At 42.7% G+C, this 17388-nt stretch overlaps 2 protein-coding genes across 4 annotated transcripts in view; one reads left to right on the top strand and one right to left on the bottom strand.

Moving 5' to 3' along the window:
* PUM1 (pumilio RNA binding family member 1) overlaps window positions 1-17388 on the bottom strand; it is a 721963-nt gene that overhangs the window by 308866 nt on the left and 395709 nt on the right. The window lies entirely within an intron of this gene.
* The window catches only part of PTPRU (protein tyrosine phosphatase receptor type U), a 96498-nt gene continuing 85128 nt past the window's right edge, over window positions 6019-17388 (top strand). For all 3 annotated transcript variants that reach the window (XM_042440113.1, XM_042440114.1, XM_042440115.1), the window contains exons 1-4: window positions 6019-6119; window positions 7623-7896; window positions 9140-9176; window positions 11498-11636. In XM_042440113.1, coding sequence (XP_042296047.1) covers window positions 6040-6119; window positions 7623-7896; window positions 9140-9176; window positions 11498-11636 — 530 coding nt within the window. In that variant the 5' untranslated portion in view covers window positions 6019-6039. The remainder of the gene's footprint in view (window positions 6120-7622; window positions 7897-9139; window positions 9177-11497; window positions 11637-17388) is intronic.

Consider the following 17388-nt stretch of genomic DNA (forward strand, 5'->3'; position numbering starts at 1 on the left):
AAAAAGAGAAAAGTTCCAATATGCAAAAAGAATAATGGTGTTTGACCGTTTTTTTTGAATGGGTGTCTCCATGCATCAAGACAAGAATGTTTGAACATAGTCTTTACATCCCTGCTAACAAATGAAAAAAAGCTCTTGCATGCCAAGACGGAAATTTTGTGGTTTCTCACTCATGCATGAAAGAATGAGATGGGTGAGGATTTTCATTTTTCTTTCATTCTTCTTCTGAGCACAAGACACATAGAAGACTGCTGACTAGCTTAGTTCATCATTTTAGGAAGAAGGCAATTGTAATGCATCCCAAAAAGGGCTATGGAATTTTCCCCCATGAAATTTAGTAATTTAGTAATTGAGTAAGCTGCATAATTTTTAAAATAACAGAATCTGTCGTTCTGATGCATTGTACCTTGGCTTTCATAACCACCTAATTATTTCACTGAGATGCTATTTTAGGCATCTGGAAATGTGTATACTTACTTAAGCAATTACCTGAGGAATATTGTTGTTTCAAATTCCAGTGGAAATGATGTGATCTGCACCTTTTGGGGTAATGTGCAGGTTGGTATTAAGTTATCTTTTGAGAGAAAAATATTGGTTTCAATCTTAATTAAATAGCAATAGCTATTGTACAAATTACAATAAGAGGTCACTTGCCAAACAGAGGAGGCAGACATCTGGAGGAATGTCACAAAGAGAAGTAAGCCAAGAAGGAATTGTTCGGGGAGCTTGCAGCTAGAGAATCGATTCGAAGCTCTTTCCCATATCAAGGAGGATGAAGAAGAGCAGCATGGACAGACTTCAGGGACAGAGCAGGGGAGCCTGAGAGTCCCACCCGAGGGAACAGTTGCTGCTAAGCCTCGGAGGAGGCGTGTGGTCGTAGTGGGGGACTCCTTGCTGAGGGGTACAGAAGCAGTGATTTGTAGGCCTGACAAGATGTCTCGAGAGGTGTGTTGTCTTCCAGGTGCAAAGATCCGGGATGTGACAGAGAGGCTGACAAGACTGGTGAAGCCTACTGACAAATACCCCTTCCTTTTGGTCCACGTGGGAACTAATGATACTGCAAGACACAGCCTTCAGAACATCAAAAGGGATTACGAGGCTCTTGGTAGGAAGCTGAAAGGAATGGATGTACAGGTTGTCATCTCGTCTCTTCTGCCAGTTGAAGGGCATGGTCCAGGAAGGGAGAGGAAAATAGCGGATGTGAACAACTGGCTTCACAGATGGTGCCGCCGAGAAGGATTTGGATTCTTCGATCATGGGCTGCGGTTCCATGAGGAGGGACTTCTTGCAACAGACGGGTTGCATCTCACGCCAGTTGGAAGAAATGTTTTTGCCAACAGTCTCAAGAACTTGATCAGGAGGGCTTTAAACTGATTTCCGAGGGGAAGGGAGACAATATTAAGGAAGGCGAAAGGGATGGCGAAAATAGTCAAACTGACATAGAGGAAACAAGGCAAACAGTGCAAGGACCCAACAGTGGGAGGCAAAAAAACTTGCACAGGCAGCAAGTAAAAGGGAACCAAGGTCTGCGATGTCTCTACACTAATGCACAGAGCATGGGAAATAAGCAAGATGAACTCGAACTCCTAGTACAACAAAGCAAATATGATATAATAGGCATCACTGAAACCTGGTGGGATGAGTCTCATGATTGGAATGTGGAAATAGAGGGGTATAACCTTATTAAGAGAAATAGGCCAAACAGGAAAGGAGGAGGAATAGCACTATATGTCAGAGATATTTACACCAGTGAAGAGATCCTGGACATCAATCATGGAAGCCAGGTGGAGAGCATCTGGATAAGAATCAAAGGGGAGGGAAACAACAAGGATGTTACGGTGGGAGTCTACTACAGACCCCCAAGTCAGACTGAGGAATTGGATGATATCTTTCTAGAACAGATGACCACACAGTCAGAAAAGAGAGATGTAGTAGTGATGGGCGACTTCAACTATCCTGATATTTGCTGGAAGTCAAACTCAGCAAAATCCTCAAGGCCTAACAAATTCCTCACTTGCCTGGAAGACAATTTCATGGTCCAAAAGGTGGAAGAGGCAACAAGGGGGTCAGCTATTTTAGATCTGATCCTAACCAACAAGGATGACTTGGTTAATGGGGTGCAAGTGGTGGGATCATTAGGTGGAAGTGACCATGTTCTCCTGGAGTTTGTAATACAGTGGAAAGGAGAAGCCAGGCATAGTCAGACACGCATCCTAGACTTTAGGAGAGCAGATTTCAGTAAACTTAGAGAAGTATTGAGGGCGATTCCATGGTCAGAAATACTAAAAGATAAAGGAGTTCAGGACGGATGGGAGTTTCTCAAAAGAGAGATACTGAAGGCACAATTTCAAACCGTTCCAGTGAGAAAGAAAAACGGGAGGTGTCTCAAGAAACCAGGATGGATGACTAAGGAACTTTCAACGGAGCTGAGTTTGAAACGGAACATGTATAAGAAATGGAAAAAGGGGGAAATCACAAGAAAGGAATTCAAAGAAATAGCAGGCATGTGTAGGGGTAAAGTCAGAAAAGCTAGAGCGCAGAATGAACTCAGGCTTGCTAGAGAGGTTAAGAACAATAAAAAGGGCTTTTTTGGAAATGTCTGCAGCAAAAGGAAGAAGAAGGAAACGGTAGGGCCACTGCGTGGAGAAGATGGCAAAATGCTAACAGAAGACAGAGAAAAGGCAGAATTACTCAACACCTTCTTTGCCACAGTCTTCTCAGAAAAGGCAAAGGGTGCTCAACCTGAGGATAATGGAGCAGAGGACAGAATAGGGGCATTTCAGCACAGAATAAGTAAAGAGATAGTAGAGGAACACCTTGTTAATCTAAATGAATTTAAGTCTCCGGGACCAGATGAACTCCATCCAAGGGTATTAAAAGAACTGGCAAATGTAATATCGGAGCCATTGGCAATAATCTTTGAAAACTCCTGGAAAACAGGAGAGATCCCAGCAGACTGGCGAAGGGCAAACGTTGTCCCCATCTTCAAAAAGGGGAAAAAAGAGGATCCCAACAATTATCGTCCAGTTAGTCTGACATCAGTACTAGGAAAGATTCTGGAGCAGATCATTAAACAGAGAGTCTGTGAACATCTAGAAGGCAGTGCCATAATCACAAAAAGTCAACATGGGTTTCAGAGAAACAAGTCATGCCAGACAAACCTAATCTCTTTCTTTGATAAAATTACCAGCTTGGTAGATGAAGGGAATGCTGTGGATATAGTATATCTTGATTTCACTAAGGCCTTTGACAAGGTTCCCCATGACATTCTTGCAAACAAGCTTGTAAAATGCGGGCTAGACAAAGGAACTGTTACATGGATCTGTAATTGGTTGACCGGCCGAACCCAAAGGGTGCTCAACAATGGCTCCTTTTCATCCTGGAGAAAAGTGACCAGTGGGGTCCCACAGGGCTCTGTCCTGGGCCCAGTGCTATTCAACATCTTTATCAATGACCTGGATGACAGAATTGGGAGCATACTTATCAAATTTGCAGATGACACCAAATTAGGGGGAACAGCTAATACCCCAGAGGACAGGATCAAGATTCAAAATGACCTGAATAGACTAGAAAGCTGGGCCAAAGCTAACAAAATGAAATTCAACACGGAGAAATGTAAGGTATTGCACTTAGGGCGGAAAAATAAAATGCACAGATATAGGATTGGTGACACCTGGCTGAATGAAACTACGTGTGAAAGGGATCTGGGAGTCCAAGTAGACCACAAGTTGAACATGAGTGAACAGTGTGATGCGGCAGCTAAAAAGGCCAATGCTATTTTAGGCTGCATCAATAGAAGTATAGTGTCTAGATCAAGAGAAGTAATAGTGCCACTGTATTCTGCTCTGGTCAGGCCCCACCTAGAATATTGTGTCCAGTTCTGGGCACCACAATTCAGAAAGGACATTGAGAAACTGGAGCGTGTCCAAAGGAGGGCGACAAAAATGGTGAAGGGTCTGGAAACCATGCCCTATGAGGAACGCCTTAGGGAGCTGGGGATGTTTAGCCTGGAGAAAAGAAGGTTAAGAGGCGATATGATAGCCCTGTTTAAATATTTGAAAGGATGTCATGTTGAAGAGGGAGCAAGCTTGTTTTCTGCTGCTCCAGAAAACAGGACCCGGAGCAATGGATGCAAGCTACAGGAAAAGAGATTCCACCTGAACATTAGGAGGAACTTCCTGACAGTAAGGGCTGTTCGACAGTGGAATGCACTCCCTTGGAGTGTAGTGGAGTCTCCTTCCTTGGAGGTCTTTAAACAGAGGCTGGATGGCCATCTGTCGGGGATGCTTTGATTTGGATTTCCTGCATGGCAGGGGGTTGGACTGGATGGCCCTAGTGGTCTCTTCCAACTCTACGATTCTATGATTCTATGATTCTATGATAATAAAATGAAAAATTAGAAATAAATTGAAAATCAGGATTCATCAGAATCAATTGTATGGCTCCATTTCCTAGTCTAGATTTATGCCCAAATTCAGGAAAACCATGGCCTGAAACAGACGGGCCAAATAAAGTGGCTTGCGGCTGCTTTGGGGGCATGCATCATCTAAACGCCATGCTCCCAAAGTGGCCAGAAGCCACGCCGAGGCTGTACCAAGTTGGCAAGAGTCAGCCCTTTAATCCACTTCTGCTAACTGCTGGTTGGGGACATTGGTGACAGCCCCCTTTGGGAGCAGGCTGTGTGGTTGTCACAGTCCTGGCCCAATTGGGGCCGGAGTGGCCGGAGGCCGCTCTTTCCAGGCTGCTTCAGCCCCATGGGGGCCATTGTGCTGGATTCTAGCACTGAGGATCCTAGTAGTGGATTGATGTAAAAGCTAAAGAAAACCCAGTTCAGTGCCTCAGAGTATGAGGGGGTTCAAATTCCACCCAAAGTAAGTTAGCGTAATACTTTTTGGAGGGTGTAATGTTGTGGGATCTCCTGAAATTGACATAGTTTGGAGCCCCTCCATGCCTTAATCTGGCCCTGCTTGTTGTCATGTCTGCAGTGGTCGCCAACTTGTAATGCAAAGTGTTGTGATGAACTTTAAAGTCTCAAATGGCTTGGGTTCAAAATACTCTTCCTGTACCATTCTATCCATGTTGAAATACAGTATCAGAAGGAGAGACCTTTTAGTGACTTTTAGCATTCAGAGTTACTTTAGAGACCTCAGGATTTTATATTGCTATTACTGGTATGAATAGTGTTGAAGCATGAGAAGGAAAATCTCTGAATATCTGAAACTCCTCAATTCTGATTTTACCACATTGGGGGGGGGGGGAATGTCAAGATGAAAAAGGGAAATAAGCATATTCTGCTCCTAGCTCTTATAGTTTTGCATAACAAAGTTGGATTTGCTGTTGATTGACTTCTGGGATGGTTTACCCAACTTACAGTTAGCCTTTGTCAGGCAGATCGAGGAAACCTCATTTTTTTAACCTCTCTTTCAGGGTTCAATTTTCAGCTTGACAATGGAAACACACTGGGTGGCCTTGGGCAAGTCACAGTCTCAGGAGAAGGCAATGACAAATCTCTTCTGACTAAATCTTGCCAAGAAAACCCTACAATAGGTTTGTCTTAGGGTCACCGTAAGTCAGAAAAGACTTGGAGGCACACAACAACAACAACAACAACATCTGATTCATCCAGATGAGATGGCTGGAGATAAAGGCAGTTCTTGGAGAGAAGGATTCTAATGGCAGCTAGTCCCCACTGAGTGAGATGGAAGAACAGATATAGGAATCTTATGTTATATTAAATCAGGTTCATTGAATGTGTATACTCCTGAAGAGTGGAGAAACTAACACTTTCTAGGTGTTGATGGACTACTATTCCCATGATCTTTTACTTCTAGCTTAGGTGTCTGGAATTGATGGAACTGGAGTCCAAAAATGCCTAGAAGGACACACATTCCCGAGCCTCAGATTCTGGAGCTCAGTATGTGCTTTTCTATTGCAGATTCAGAGTTATCATTGCCAGATGGGTTTTCACTTTGAAAATATATCCCATTTGATCATTGTCTTTTGGATTTCCTTTCAGCTCCCAGTTTCGATTATGGGGACATGCCCTCCCCGCTTGGAGAATCAGAGAGAACTATCACTGTTCTATTGAGGCCGGCACAAGGCAGAGGTGCACCAATAAGGTACAGGAAATCACATTCTAATCCAGGGACTCATGCACCTTCTTTGATTTTCGAGGAGTGGAAATTCATCTTTCTAACCAAATATATTTAATTTTTGCTTTATTTTTTTCTTTTATTCCCCACATTTAACCATGTGAATTGTAGTCATTGGAGAGAGTGCAATTTGGGTCAGAACTGCATTGCTTGGGAAGTCCTGCACTTGTGTCTCCTCCCCCCTTCCTCAACCACAGTTACACATACGCAGAGAGTAAAGCATTTCTGTTCTGCAGAGCAATGCATTTTAGATTCCAAGCACCTTGCTTCCACTCCTGCCCCACTCTGTCTAATAGTAATGAGAGTGTGGGTGAATCTCTGTGTGTTTTAATCAGAAAAATAAAAAGGTATGTAGGTTAAAATGTTAACCCCGGTACTCCACAAAAATCAGTTGACACATCTGTAGTATCCCATTAATGAGTCTTTGGCTCTAATCTAGTGATGCCCCTGAAGTTGTAATTTTTTTAGCTCCACAGTTGTTCATGATTTTCAGTTCAGGCTTTTCTCCCTGCCTAATACTTGCTCCAAATCAACCCTAGTACTGATCTATGATCTTTGTGAGAGTTCTTGCTCTCTTACTGGCTGTTTTAAAACTCCCTGATTTAAGACTGTTTGGAATATCAGCAAATGTATTTTGCAGAGTTTTTTAAAACTTTGATCTGCTTTATTATGTTCATCAACAAATATCCTGTGGGTGACTTACAGATCAGGGCAGACAAAATTAAAAATGCAAAAATGTGGTAACTACCAATAGCAACAAATAATGAAAAAATCATCTTAAAAAATAAAAATAAAGAAGTGAAGTTGTTGATGAAATGATTATTTTATATCTCAAGTACGGGTGGTATGTCACACCACTTAACCTCACGTCTTCTTTGATAAGTTTAATATGCCATCTTCCTAACCCAGCTAGACTTTTACAGATTCCCTGGGACTGGATGGAGGCTCATTACTTTGTGTCTTGACTACAGTCAGTTTAATTCTTGCTTGTGCATGAAAATAGCAGGTAGATGCTGAGTTTTGTATAAACTCAACCCCTGAGTAGACCTACAAACCTGGAGGTGATTGGGTGGGTAAGGGAGCAAATTGTTGTATTTTCTTATGGTTTTGGGAGATTTGGGATGGTGTGAGGTAAAACAAAATCATCCCCAGGGGGCAATCTGATGGGTTTGAGAGGCTTCTGGAAGGATCCCTCAGGTTGCACTTAAAGGTCTCAAGGGCCACATGTCACCCATTGGCTACACTTTGCCCACCCCTGTTGTAAAGAATTATCAACAAGCAATAAATTTGTGACACTGTTTTTTAGACCTCTAGTTCATACATAATCTCTGTCTCTCACCTAGTTGCACCAATATCTGGGTTACTCTCCAGGGAAGTTTAAAGGCAGCAGGACCTTTCATTTAACTCTGATCTCAGTTCTTCCTTTTCTGTTTTTCTCCTCAATCTACTTCCCTGGTGCTGTATTCTCAGCGCATACCAAGTTATTGTGGAAGAAGACAGACCCAAGAAGATCAAGCGAGAGGTGGGTGGCCAAGAGTGCTTTCCAGTGCCACTCACCTTCTCTGAAGCCCTGTCTCGTGGCTCAGTTCACTACACTGGAGCTGAGATTCCACCCAGCAGCCTTCCAGAAGCCAAACCCTTCACTGTAGGGGACAACCAAACATACAGTGGTTACTGGAATCCACCTCTGGAGCCCAAGAAGTCCTATCTCATCTATTTCCAAGCAATGAGCAATCTCAAAGGGGTGAGTAGAAAGCTCTTGGTGTGAACTGGGAATTGTTGCAACATTGTCCCAAGAGTAAATATGGTCACCTTTAGATCAGGCAATTTAGCGACCTTGGAAGGATGCATGGCTCTCGACCCTGAGCCCCTGGCTAGGACTGAACCCACAACCTTGTGGTTTGTGAGTGAGTGGCTGCAGTACTGGCATTTAACCACAGCACCACGTGGGCTCATAATGCATTTTCTCATATACTAGAAACACAGGAATGAGACAGAACAAGTATGGGCTTAACTACAAAAAGTGAAACAAATTTCTCCATATCTAATGAATATGAAGCTGCATTATATTGAATCAGCTCATTGGTCTTTCTATGTTATAGTGAGGCTTAACATTGGTTTACCTTTCACAGAATTGGCAATGGGTCTAAGGTATATTAAGCACAAGTCTTTTTCTCAGCTCTCAGACCTGTGATCTTCACATGAGAGGCAAGTGTCATTAAAATGTGATTAAATCATGCTAATTGCGCGATTGGGGGGAAGATTATCAAACCCCGCACACTTCTCTCGTTCATGACCTGTGTGTAAATTGTAGTGGACGTGCCATTGGGTAATTATGGAAACTCCCGTTATTACTCAGTGACGTGTCTGTTACAGGGACATGAATGGGAGAGGCGCAAAGGGGTGTGATAATCTTCCCCCAGTCGCGCTATTAGTATGATTTAATCACATTTTAATGGTGCTTGCCACCTCCGTGTGAAAGAGCCCTTGGAGTTGTTGAACCTAGTTTCTGGGTGTAAAGCATGTGCTGTCTTGTTGAATGATATCCCCTTTCCTAAACTCTGGGCCAGTCATAATAGGTTGTTGAAGCTAGATACTGGTTCTGTATGGATATTTGCTTTTAGGGCTGCACTTCAGCATTTCATGTGAAAATAAATTAGGCTTTTCTTTTAATTTTTGTTTCGTCATTATGATGCTAATATTTTAAAGGGACTTCTGAGCATCCATAACAATTATTCAAAAAGGCATAATGAGGAGGTTTGAGGCTTCCTTTTTTATATAATTGATTTGGCCTGACCTCAAATCCCTATGACAAGGTATAAAGTAAAATTTAGCAGAAAACCTCCTACCTATAGTAATATATATATCCCCACCAAATTCACAGAAGACATTGTGTGAGCATTGTCCTTTCTTCTGCTTTTGTAGTATAGCAAATGATCATCTTCATGGGCAAGTAAAACCTGCCTGTCTGTTTTTTTCTGTGTTAGGAAACAAGGCTGAATTGTATCCGAATAGCCCGTAAAGGTAGGCCTTTTTATTTCTGGCTTTGCTTATTACTGCCATTCCTGACTGGGCTTTGTTTTGTACTCTGCTGCTGAATAATGTGTATCAGGTAATAATAGGGTATTGGTTAGCAGCAAGATGGCTGCTTGCAAAGCAAGCAAGCATTTATTATTTAAAGCAATTCTGTGTTGCCTCTTAGCCCATAAGGGCTCCTAAATCAATGAACAAATTAAAACAATGTTATATAGGTCTGTCCCTGGGCTTTCCATCCCACCACATGCATCTGATGAAGTAGGCTCAAGAAGGCCTTGATTTTGTTTTTACAAGGATGAGTTGGGGTAAAAATTATTCTTTACTTTATCTGAATGCAGTATATGACATTCCTCTTGTGCTGATGAAAAAAATATTCAAGTATTACCCCCAGTGTGTATATCATCCTGTTGAGACTACTGTAACACACTCTTGTCACCCAGAAGGCTGGAGGGCACAGGAGGGCACCCACAAATTAATATATTTTTAGGAGAATTTAAATAGCTCAAATAAGAATACTCCTTGGCTGGGGCAACGTTCAACCTGGGATCTTTCCCTTTGTATATCAGTGCCAAATCACACAGAACTGCAGAAACAATTCCAAATAGGTTTTGTAGTTCATTAGTGAAATAATCAACACACACAGCAGACACACAAGGACTAATGAAGCAAAGGTGGGAAAATGTGAAGTGGAGGCCTTGCTAATGGTAATACTGTACTGATTCTGAAGTCTGGTTCCAATCAAGGGGTGTCTGGAATGAGGTAGCTCAGTAGCCGCGGCCGTGGCAAGTAGGGTGGCCGGCTTATTGATGAATCTAGTAGAAGTCAAACAGAGATTCTGTCCTGCTTCACACTAGACTGAACTGGCAGTGTGCAGGCAGTGATATTTATACTCAAAATTATATCCTGGGGCGGGCCACTCGGAGATGAATGGATTACCTCAGTGCTAAACTGCTTTCCCAAGGGAGAAGAATGGTTGGGAGAGTGAGGAGATGTTCAGACAGTTGGCATTAATATTTCAGACAAAGGAAAACTACTTCTACTGGGGGGAAACCCTTTTTCTACATATGCACAACCACCTTCTCAGGTCAGAATCTCACCATCACCCTCCATAGAAAGGGATTGTGCTGATGCCTATGGATAATCTCATTGTGTGTGTGTGGGGGGGTGCTCTTGCTTTGTCCCTTGCTAGAGCCATCTGGGTTTCCAAATATGGGATGGCCAGGTCACGGCAATGGGGGTGCTTCTCAGGCTACCCACCTCAGCTTCTCTTTTAATATTAAATTGATATCAAATATGAGAGGGGTGATCGGGGGCCTGACCCTAGGGTAACATTCTCTGTGGAACTGCCTTTTCAATCTGTCTGAAAATTTTAGCAGTTTCAAAATGCTGCAGCCAGACTGTTGACTGGGACTGTTTACAGGGATCACGTATCCAGTTGGAATAATTTCAGTGGTTGCTAGTCTATTTCGAGGCACAACCCAGAGTGCTGGTTTTAACTTTTAAAACCCTAAATGGGTTGGATCCAGAAAGATCATAGCTATCTATACCAACTATGAGTTTTAAGATTTGCAGGGAAGGACTTTCTTTCAGTCCCACCATCTCCACTGGCATATTTGATGAGGATGTGGGATATGGCGTCCTCCATCGATGCTCCCAGGCTGTGGGACACTCTTCAGTGGGAGGTCCACTTGGCCCCCTCCCTATTCTCTTTCTGCTGGCAGGTGGAGGAGTCCTTTTTGTTCATGCAGGCCTTTGAGGTGTGAATTGCATTAGCAGTAGTACATGTGAAGTGATGTACAGTGGTACCCCGGGATACGAATGCGCCGCCTTACGAAATTTCCGGGTTACGAAAAAATCCATTGAAAAAAACTGTTCCGGGTTACGAAGGTTATTTCGGGTTACGAAAAAAAATTTGGTGCTTTTTGGCGCTTTTTTCGCACGAAATCGCGGCTTTTCCCCATTAGCGCCTATGGCTTTTCGGCTTGCGAAAGCCTTTCGGGTTACGAAAGCGGCAGCGGAACGAATTTTGTTTTTGTCTTGAATATATTTTAACTGTTTTAATCAGGGTTTTAGTATTGGCATTTGATTCGTTTCAACGTTTGTAGAACAGGTTTTTTTTTTTTTTAAATGTAATCTTGTTTTATATTTCTGTAAGCCTCCTTGGATTCTATACTGGGAGAAAGGCATGGTATAAATTCAAGCAATAAATTTTAAAAATACGATTGATATTTATGACAGGGAAAAAGTGAAGGTTCACCACTGTCGCTGCTACTTTTTCAACATGCCTATTCTGTGTTCATCTTTTGCAGCTGCTTGCAAAGAGACTAAGCGTCCACTGGAAGTGTCCCAGCACTCTGAGGAAATGGGTCTCATCCTGGGCATTTGTGCTGGAGGTCTCGTGGTACTGATCATCCTGTTAGGGGCAATTATTGTTGTCATTCGAAAAGGGTAAGGAGACATTCCTTTGCATTCAACTCTAACTTCTGCCCTTTCACATGCTTCCCTCTTCTGCCATAAAATGCATTCCACTCCATTTGAGCCCAGGAGCCTTGCTCTGTTGGTTGTTGCTAAGACAAACTGAGCCATAAGTAACAAGCGTGGCAAAATTTGTTTGGTTTGCTGACTATGTTTTGATCTAATATGTAAACTGATAATAACTTAACCTTTGTTCTGCATATCCTTGAATTTTTCAGTGCAGCTCTCTAGTGAAAACATTGCGTACAAAAATGTATACATTTGAGAAAGCTGTGTGCAGAAAGGCTTTTATTTGAAATATATAAATATATATTGTTCAAATAAATGTCCACAATTTCACATTCACTTTAACAAACATTTTAAAATATTGTAGAAATAGGATAGCATAAAAATTTGACTGGAAAAATGGGATTTTAGCAAGAGACATAGACATTCATTCCTAACTATTTGTAATAGCATCATAAACCACTGTGGATATGAAAAAAATCTTTTGGTCAAGACACATCATCTGAGCTCAGCAACATAATTGTCAAGTAATATCCATCTCCTGTTAGAGTGCTTTCCCCAGCTTGCTGAAAAAGTCTATGCATAGAACTTTCCCCCCTTTCTGTGGAAGATACAGAGCATGTACAAACATTTGTTGTTGTTAACTGCTGTTAAGTTGACTTCAACTTATGGTGACTCCATGAATGAGAGACCTCCAAACCAAACCATCAGCAGCCGCCCTGCTCAGACCTTGCAAACTCAAGGCCATAGCTTTCTTTACCCCAGTTGAGAGCCGTTGGCCCTGGGAGTCTTATCCTCTAGCACTCTCTCTTGCTTCATTTTGGATTGTCTCATCATAGAGTTTTTGTGGTAAAAAAATAATCAAAAAGAGGTTTACTGTGCCTTCCTCTGCACAGTACTAACCAGAATTAGTTATGATGCCACTGTCACGCCTGTGAGGGTTCCTTTGCCAGTGTAACCTTTCACTACTACTGCTGCACAGTAGATGTTTGTCACATTTAGTCTGGCTCCTGAGCAAAAGCCTGTCAGAGATGGAGATTCCCCTATCACCGCACAAAAAGACAAGTTGATTAAGCAAAAAATGGTAATGATGCTACTTTTTAATATTCCATACAATAAAGGAACACCTATTGCATTTTAAATTTTATGTATTTGCAGAATTGCACAAAAATCTGACTCACAAGATTGAGTTTTGCTGCCTAGCAGATTGGTCCAATTTTGTAAAGCAACATGAGCAAAGATTGGGGGCGGGGGGAAGCTTTATTTCTGCAGCAGAAATAGGAACACAATTTCCTCAGTCGGGGCTGTAATAAAGCAATGAGATAAGAATCCCCATGAAACTGCCATTCTGTCCAGTTGTCGTCCTCCCCAAGGTTGATAAGTCCTGCCTTGAGTCTTGGTCTTTTGGATATTCCTTCTTCCACTATCTTGATCATTTACAGAACTGGCACATGTCATAAGGCACTTGGGCCCTGTGCAGACCGGCCTTAAAGACTGGCTTGGGTGCTGAGTTGGGGCATAGTGTACACATGATGCATGCCCCGACTCTGCCCCCAGGGGGGCATGATGCTGCACACCGCTCCACATGGCGCGCAGCATTACAGTGCTCCTGTGGCACTTTGCGCCCTGCAAAGGCCAGATCGGGTCCGCTGCATTATTCTTAGGGGGTCCCTTTTTATTTGGAGGCTTTCAATATTGTAAGGCAGTGGCTAAAATCTTGATTTGCTGGGATTCTTCATTTTCCATTTCTTTCTTTCTTTCTTTCTTTCTTTCTTTCTTTCTTTCTTTCTTCCTTTTTTTTTTTTTTTTTGTTTGGTTCCACTCATTCATTACACAGGTGGACAGGCTCAGGATTTCATGTAGAGGTGCCACTTGGGGGCACGTTTGTAGAAATATTCTTTTAAATCTTTAGCCACAAAGGAGATTATCACACCGGCAAAAAAGGCGGGAGCATAGCGGTATGCTCCCATCAATATTGTGCAGTGATTATCGTACAATGTCATGCGATGCTGTGATTATCCTGTGATTATCCCATGAATAACGAGGAATTCTAGCGCTGCCTTTTATTCACTGGGATTTTTTGTGAATAAAAAGTGGTGCTAGAATCCCTCTTTATAACATGGGGTAATTGTGATGTTGCACAATATCATGTGATAATCATTGTGTTATCACACAATATTGATGGGAAAATACCGCTATGCTCCTGTCTTTTTTGACTGAAAGATAATCTCCTTGGTTCACAAACAGGACTATCATGGACTGATTGCTTGTGTCTTCTGGATCTATGTTTCCATGTGGTCTGAGAGTTTTCATGAATTGGGCATAATAGTTACTGACGTGTTCCTTAGGATCCTGGAGGACAGTTCTAAATTGGCCATGTGAGTCCCAGATGCTTTTATACTCTCATGTGTTGTGGTTTTCATTATTTATTTTAATTTTCCTCATTGTATTTCCATTTCCAACAGAGGGGACTTCAGATATTCCCCCTTTCCCTCTGATCTACCAACCAATATTTGCCACAGTCAATAATTAACATTGTTGACTATCTGATACTTTTCTTCAGCTGTTAAGAGTTCATCTAATAATTGTTGAAGATCTACCCAGTTTGGATGATGAGTCTGGAAAATGGTCTAGAACCCAGGAAGGCCCAGATCCAGATGGTCCTTCAGTTGAGGGGTGTTTGTTTGCCAATTAAATCAATTGAAAAACGGACATGGCATAGTTTTCCCTTAATCCCCCCATTTTCTGGGTAAACCGAGAGATGAGCCTGGATTTCCAGCTTTCTCTGTAATCTTGTATTTTTTGCAACTGGTGTGACTACCGTATTCCTGGTTTGACTCATCAGACTGGGCCTCTGGGCTGGGAGCAATTCCTGAGGGAAGGGATAGTAGTAGGACTCGACCTGTCCTGCCATCATACCTTTGGTGGAAGAGAGAGCACTGAAGCCCAAAGATGATGTCCCCAAATTTGAGGAAAGGGATTGAACAGGGACATTTCCTCTCCAGTGCAGGTTTCTGGACTTGATCTAGGAAAGGGTTTAGTCCCTAAAAAAGAATTCTGTGGAAGAGGTGGAGGAGCTAAAGTATGTGGAAGGGGAAGCAGTTTGAATAAATTATCTTCAAAGTTCAGGATAGCTGCAGCTTTCGAAATTTGAGGTGCTACTAACATTTGTGGTTTGCTCAATTTTAGGACTGCCTCTGCCCAGACCAACCAATATTTCATGTCTGCCTGTTAGAAGCTTTCCCAAACAAGGTGGAAGGCTTTTCATTTCTCACAGTCAAATGGATTTCGTGAGGTCCAAAAGTTAGGAATGGTTGATAAAGATATCATTGTTTGGTGGATTTTTAATTGGATTTGCTAAATTGCCAACACGGCTACTCTTGGATGCTTTTTGTTCTGAACAGTTTATCATGGCAGATAACACAGCTTTAGTGTGTGAAAATTTAACTAACAGGAACTTCAGGTTGTTTACTTCAGAGAGTCTGTCACTTTAAACAAGGAATGCAATTAACAGTTATAAATAATCAGTCAGGAAACTCCTTGTCTTTAATTCACAGGATGAAATCAGGAGTCTGGAGGAAAAGGGCTGCCTATGTGGCCTTCCCACTTTACAGGAGGTGGAGTTTTAGGTCTTTGAATTCAATATGAAAATTTTCAAATTAAAGTTGCTCAGTTTTTTACCACCTCAGTTTCAAAAATGCACTGCAATCAACTTTTTTTAAATAGGCATATGAAAATATTTTCCAAATTTCTCATTCTCTATGAAAGAAGATTTCTGAGCTGACTTTCAGAGAAAGAAAATCTGTTTTTTTGCATGGAGACATCATAGCTCCCCACAGCATGGTTCTTGGTGCCACCAAGATAGTGCCACTGCTACAACCTTGTTGTTAGCAGATCGGACAACTGCTCAGCATGGATCCTGCAGACTCCTCTGAGCTGCAGATCAAAGGCTGGCAGGGAAACAGCACAGCAACGGCTGCTTCATGTTCCATCTATATTTCATTAGTTAGTATTCTGCCTGGACAGACATGAACCTTTTGCCCTTTAAGGAACATTAAGTCCTAGGCAAAGGAACTGTTTTTCGAACTAGTCCACCAGGGAATGCCCAGAGTCAGTAAGACACAAGAAGTTAGGCTGGGAGAAATAGCGACTGAGACTGGATGGAGTCACACACACACACACATGAGTCTCTCATAAATTATTTTCATGAGTTTCATTGCATGCATTGCATATATTTCTGTTGCATACTGTTTAGTTCCTGACAGTCCTCATGTTTTAGGATTAGGATAAATTGGACTCTTCTGTAACTATTTTTCTTCCGGAAGCGGAGGTGTCTGCACAGAGAAAAAGGAAAGAGAGGAGTGGGAAAAAGACATGAGACTTGAGCCAAGATGATAGAAATGCCTCAATGTTCATTCTTCAACTGCAAACATGCCTGCTGGAGTGTTTTAATAAATAGCTACTTTGTTGGATGCATACATGCATTCATAGGAATATGAATCTTATGCTGCTTTATGCTAGAGAGCTAAAATGACCTCCCAACTTCAGAATCCCCAACTTGGAGATATTGTACAGGTAGGATGTCCTGGTATATGAATGTATGTGCCCAGCGGGGCCAAGGAATATGCCAAGCATATAAACAGTTCTCAGGAGATGTTGATGGAGGAAGTCAGTCAGTACAAAGAAACTAGGTTGGTACAAGGAAACAGACAGAGCATTGTAGTTCATAGGAGCAAGCATGTCGATGCCAGGTTGCCAGGAGATAAATGGAACAGAAATCAAAAGAGTGGTGAGAGTGGGGAATAAGTTGGGCAAAAATGTCATGTTGTTCTCAGCACCACCGAGAACAAGTCCTCACACACCTGAAGCTGTTGATAACAGATTATTCCCAAAGTATCCTGCTGCTGGAGCTTTGTATTTCATCTGGTCGATGATCTCCGTCTGAGCATGGACAGGGGTAGCGTGTCCCTGTTAGTGCTCTTGGACATCTCAGCAGCATTCGATACCATTGACCATGGTATCCTTCTGGAACGCCTGGGAGAGTTGGGTATCGGGGGCACTGCGCTCCAGTGGTTCCGTTCCTACCTCTCAGGTAGATCCCAGATGGTGCAGCTGGGGGACTGTCGCTCCAATAAGAGGGCGCTTACATCTGGTGTCCTTCAAGGAGCCATTCTGTCCCCCATGCTATTTAACATTTACATGAAACCGCTGGGCGAGATCATCCAGAGACACGGGGCGTGGTGTTATCAGTACGCTGATGACACCCAAATATGTTTCTCTGTGTCTCCGACTGAAGCAGTGACCAAGGATGGCATCTCTCTAAATGCCTGTCTGGAGTCAGTAATGGGCTGGATGAGGGAAAACAGACTCAGTTTGAATCCAGAGAAAATGGAAGTGCTTGTGATAGGTTCCCCGGGTCTGGGGATGGATATTTGTCCACCTGTCCTGAATGGGGTCACGCTCCCCTTGAAGGACTCTGTTCGCAGTCTGGGGGTGCTTCTAGACTCGTCGCTCCACCTTACACCTCAGGTGGATGTGATGGTCAGGAGCACCTGTTATCAGCTTCGGTTGATACGCCAGCTGCGACCCTACCTGGGCCGGGGGGACCTTGAAACAGTGGTACATGCTCTGGTGACCTCTCGGTTGGATTTCTGTAATGCGCTCTACATGGGGCAACCCTTGTACCAAACTCGGAAGCTTCAATTGGTTCAGAACATGG

Source organism: Sceloporus undulatus, chromosome 9, assembly GCF_019175285.1.
Source record: "Sceloporus undulatus isolate JIND9_A2432 ecotype Alabama chromosome 9, SceUnd_v1.1, whole genome shotgun sequence".
NCBI lineage: Eukaryota > Metazoa > Chordata > Lepidosauria > Squamata > Phrynosomatidae > Sceloporus > Sceloporus undulatus.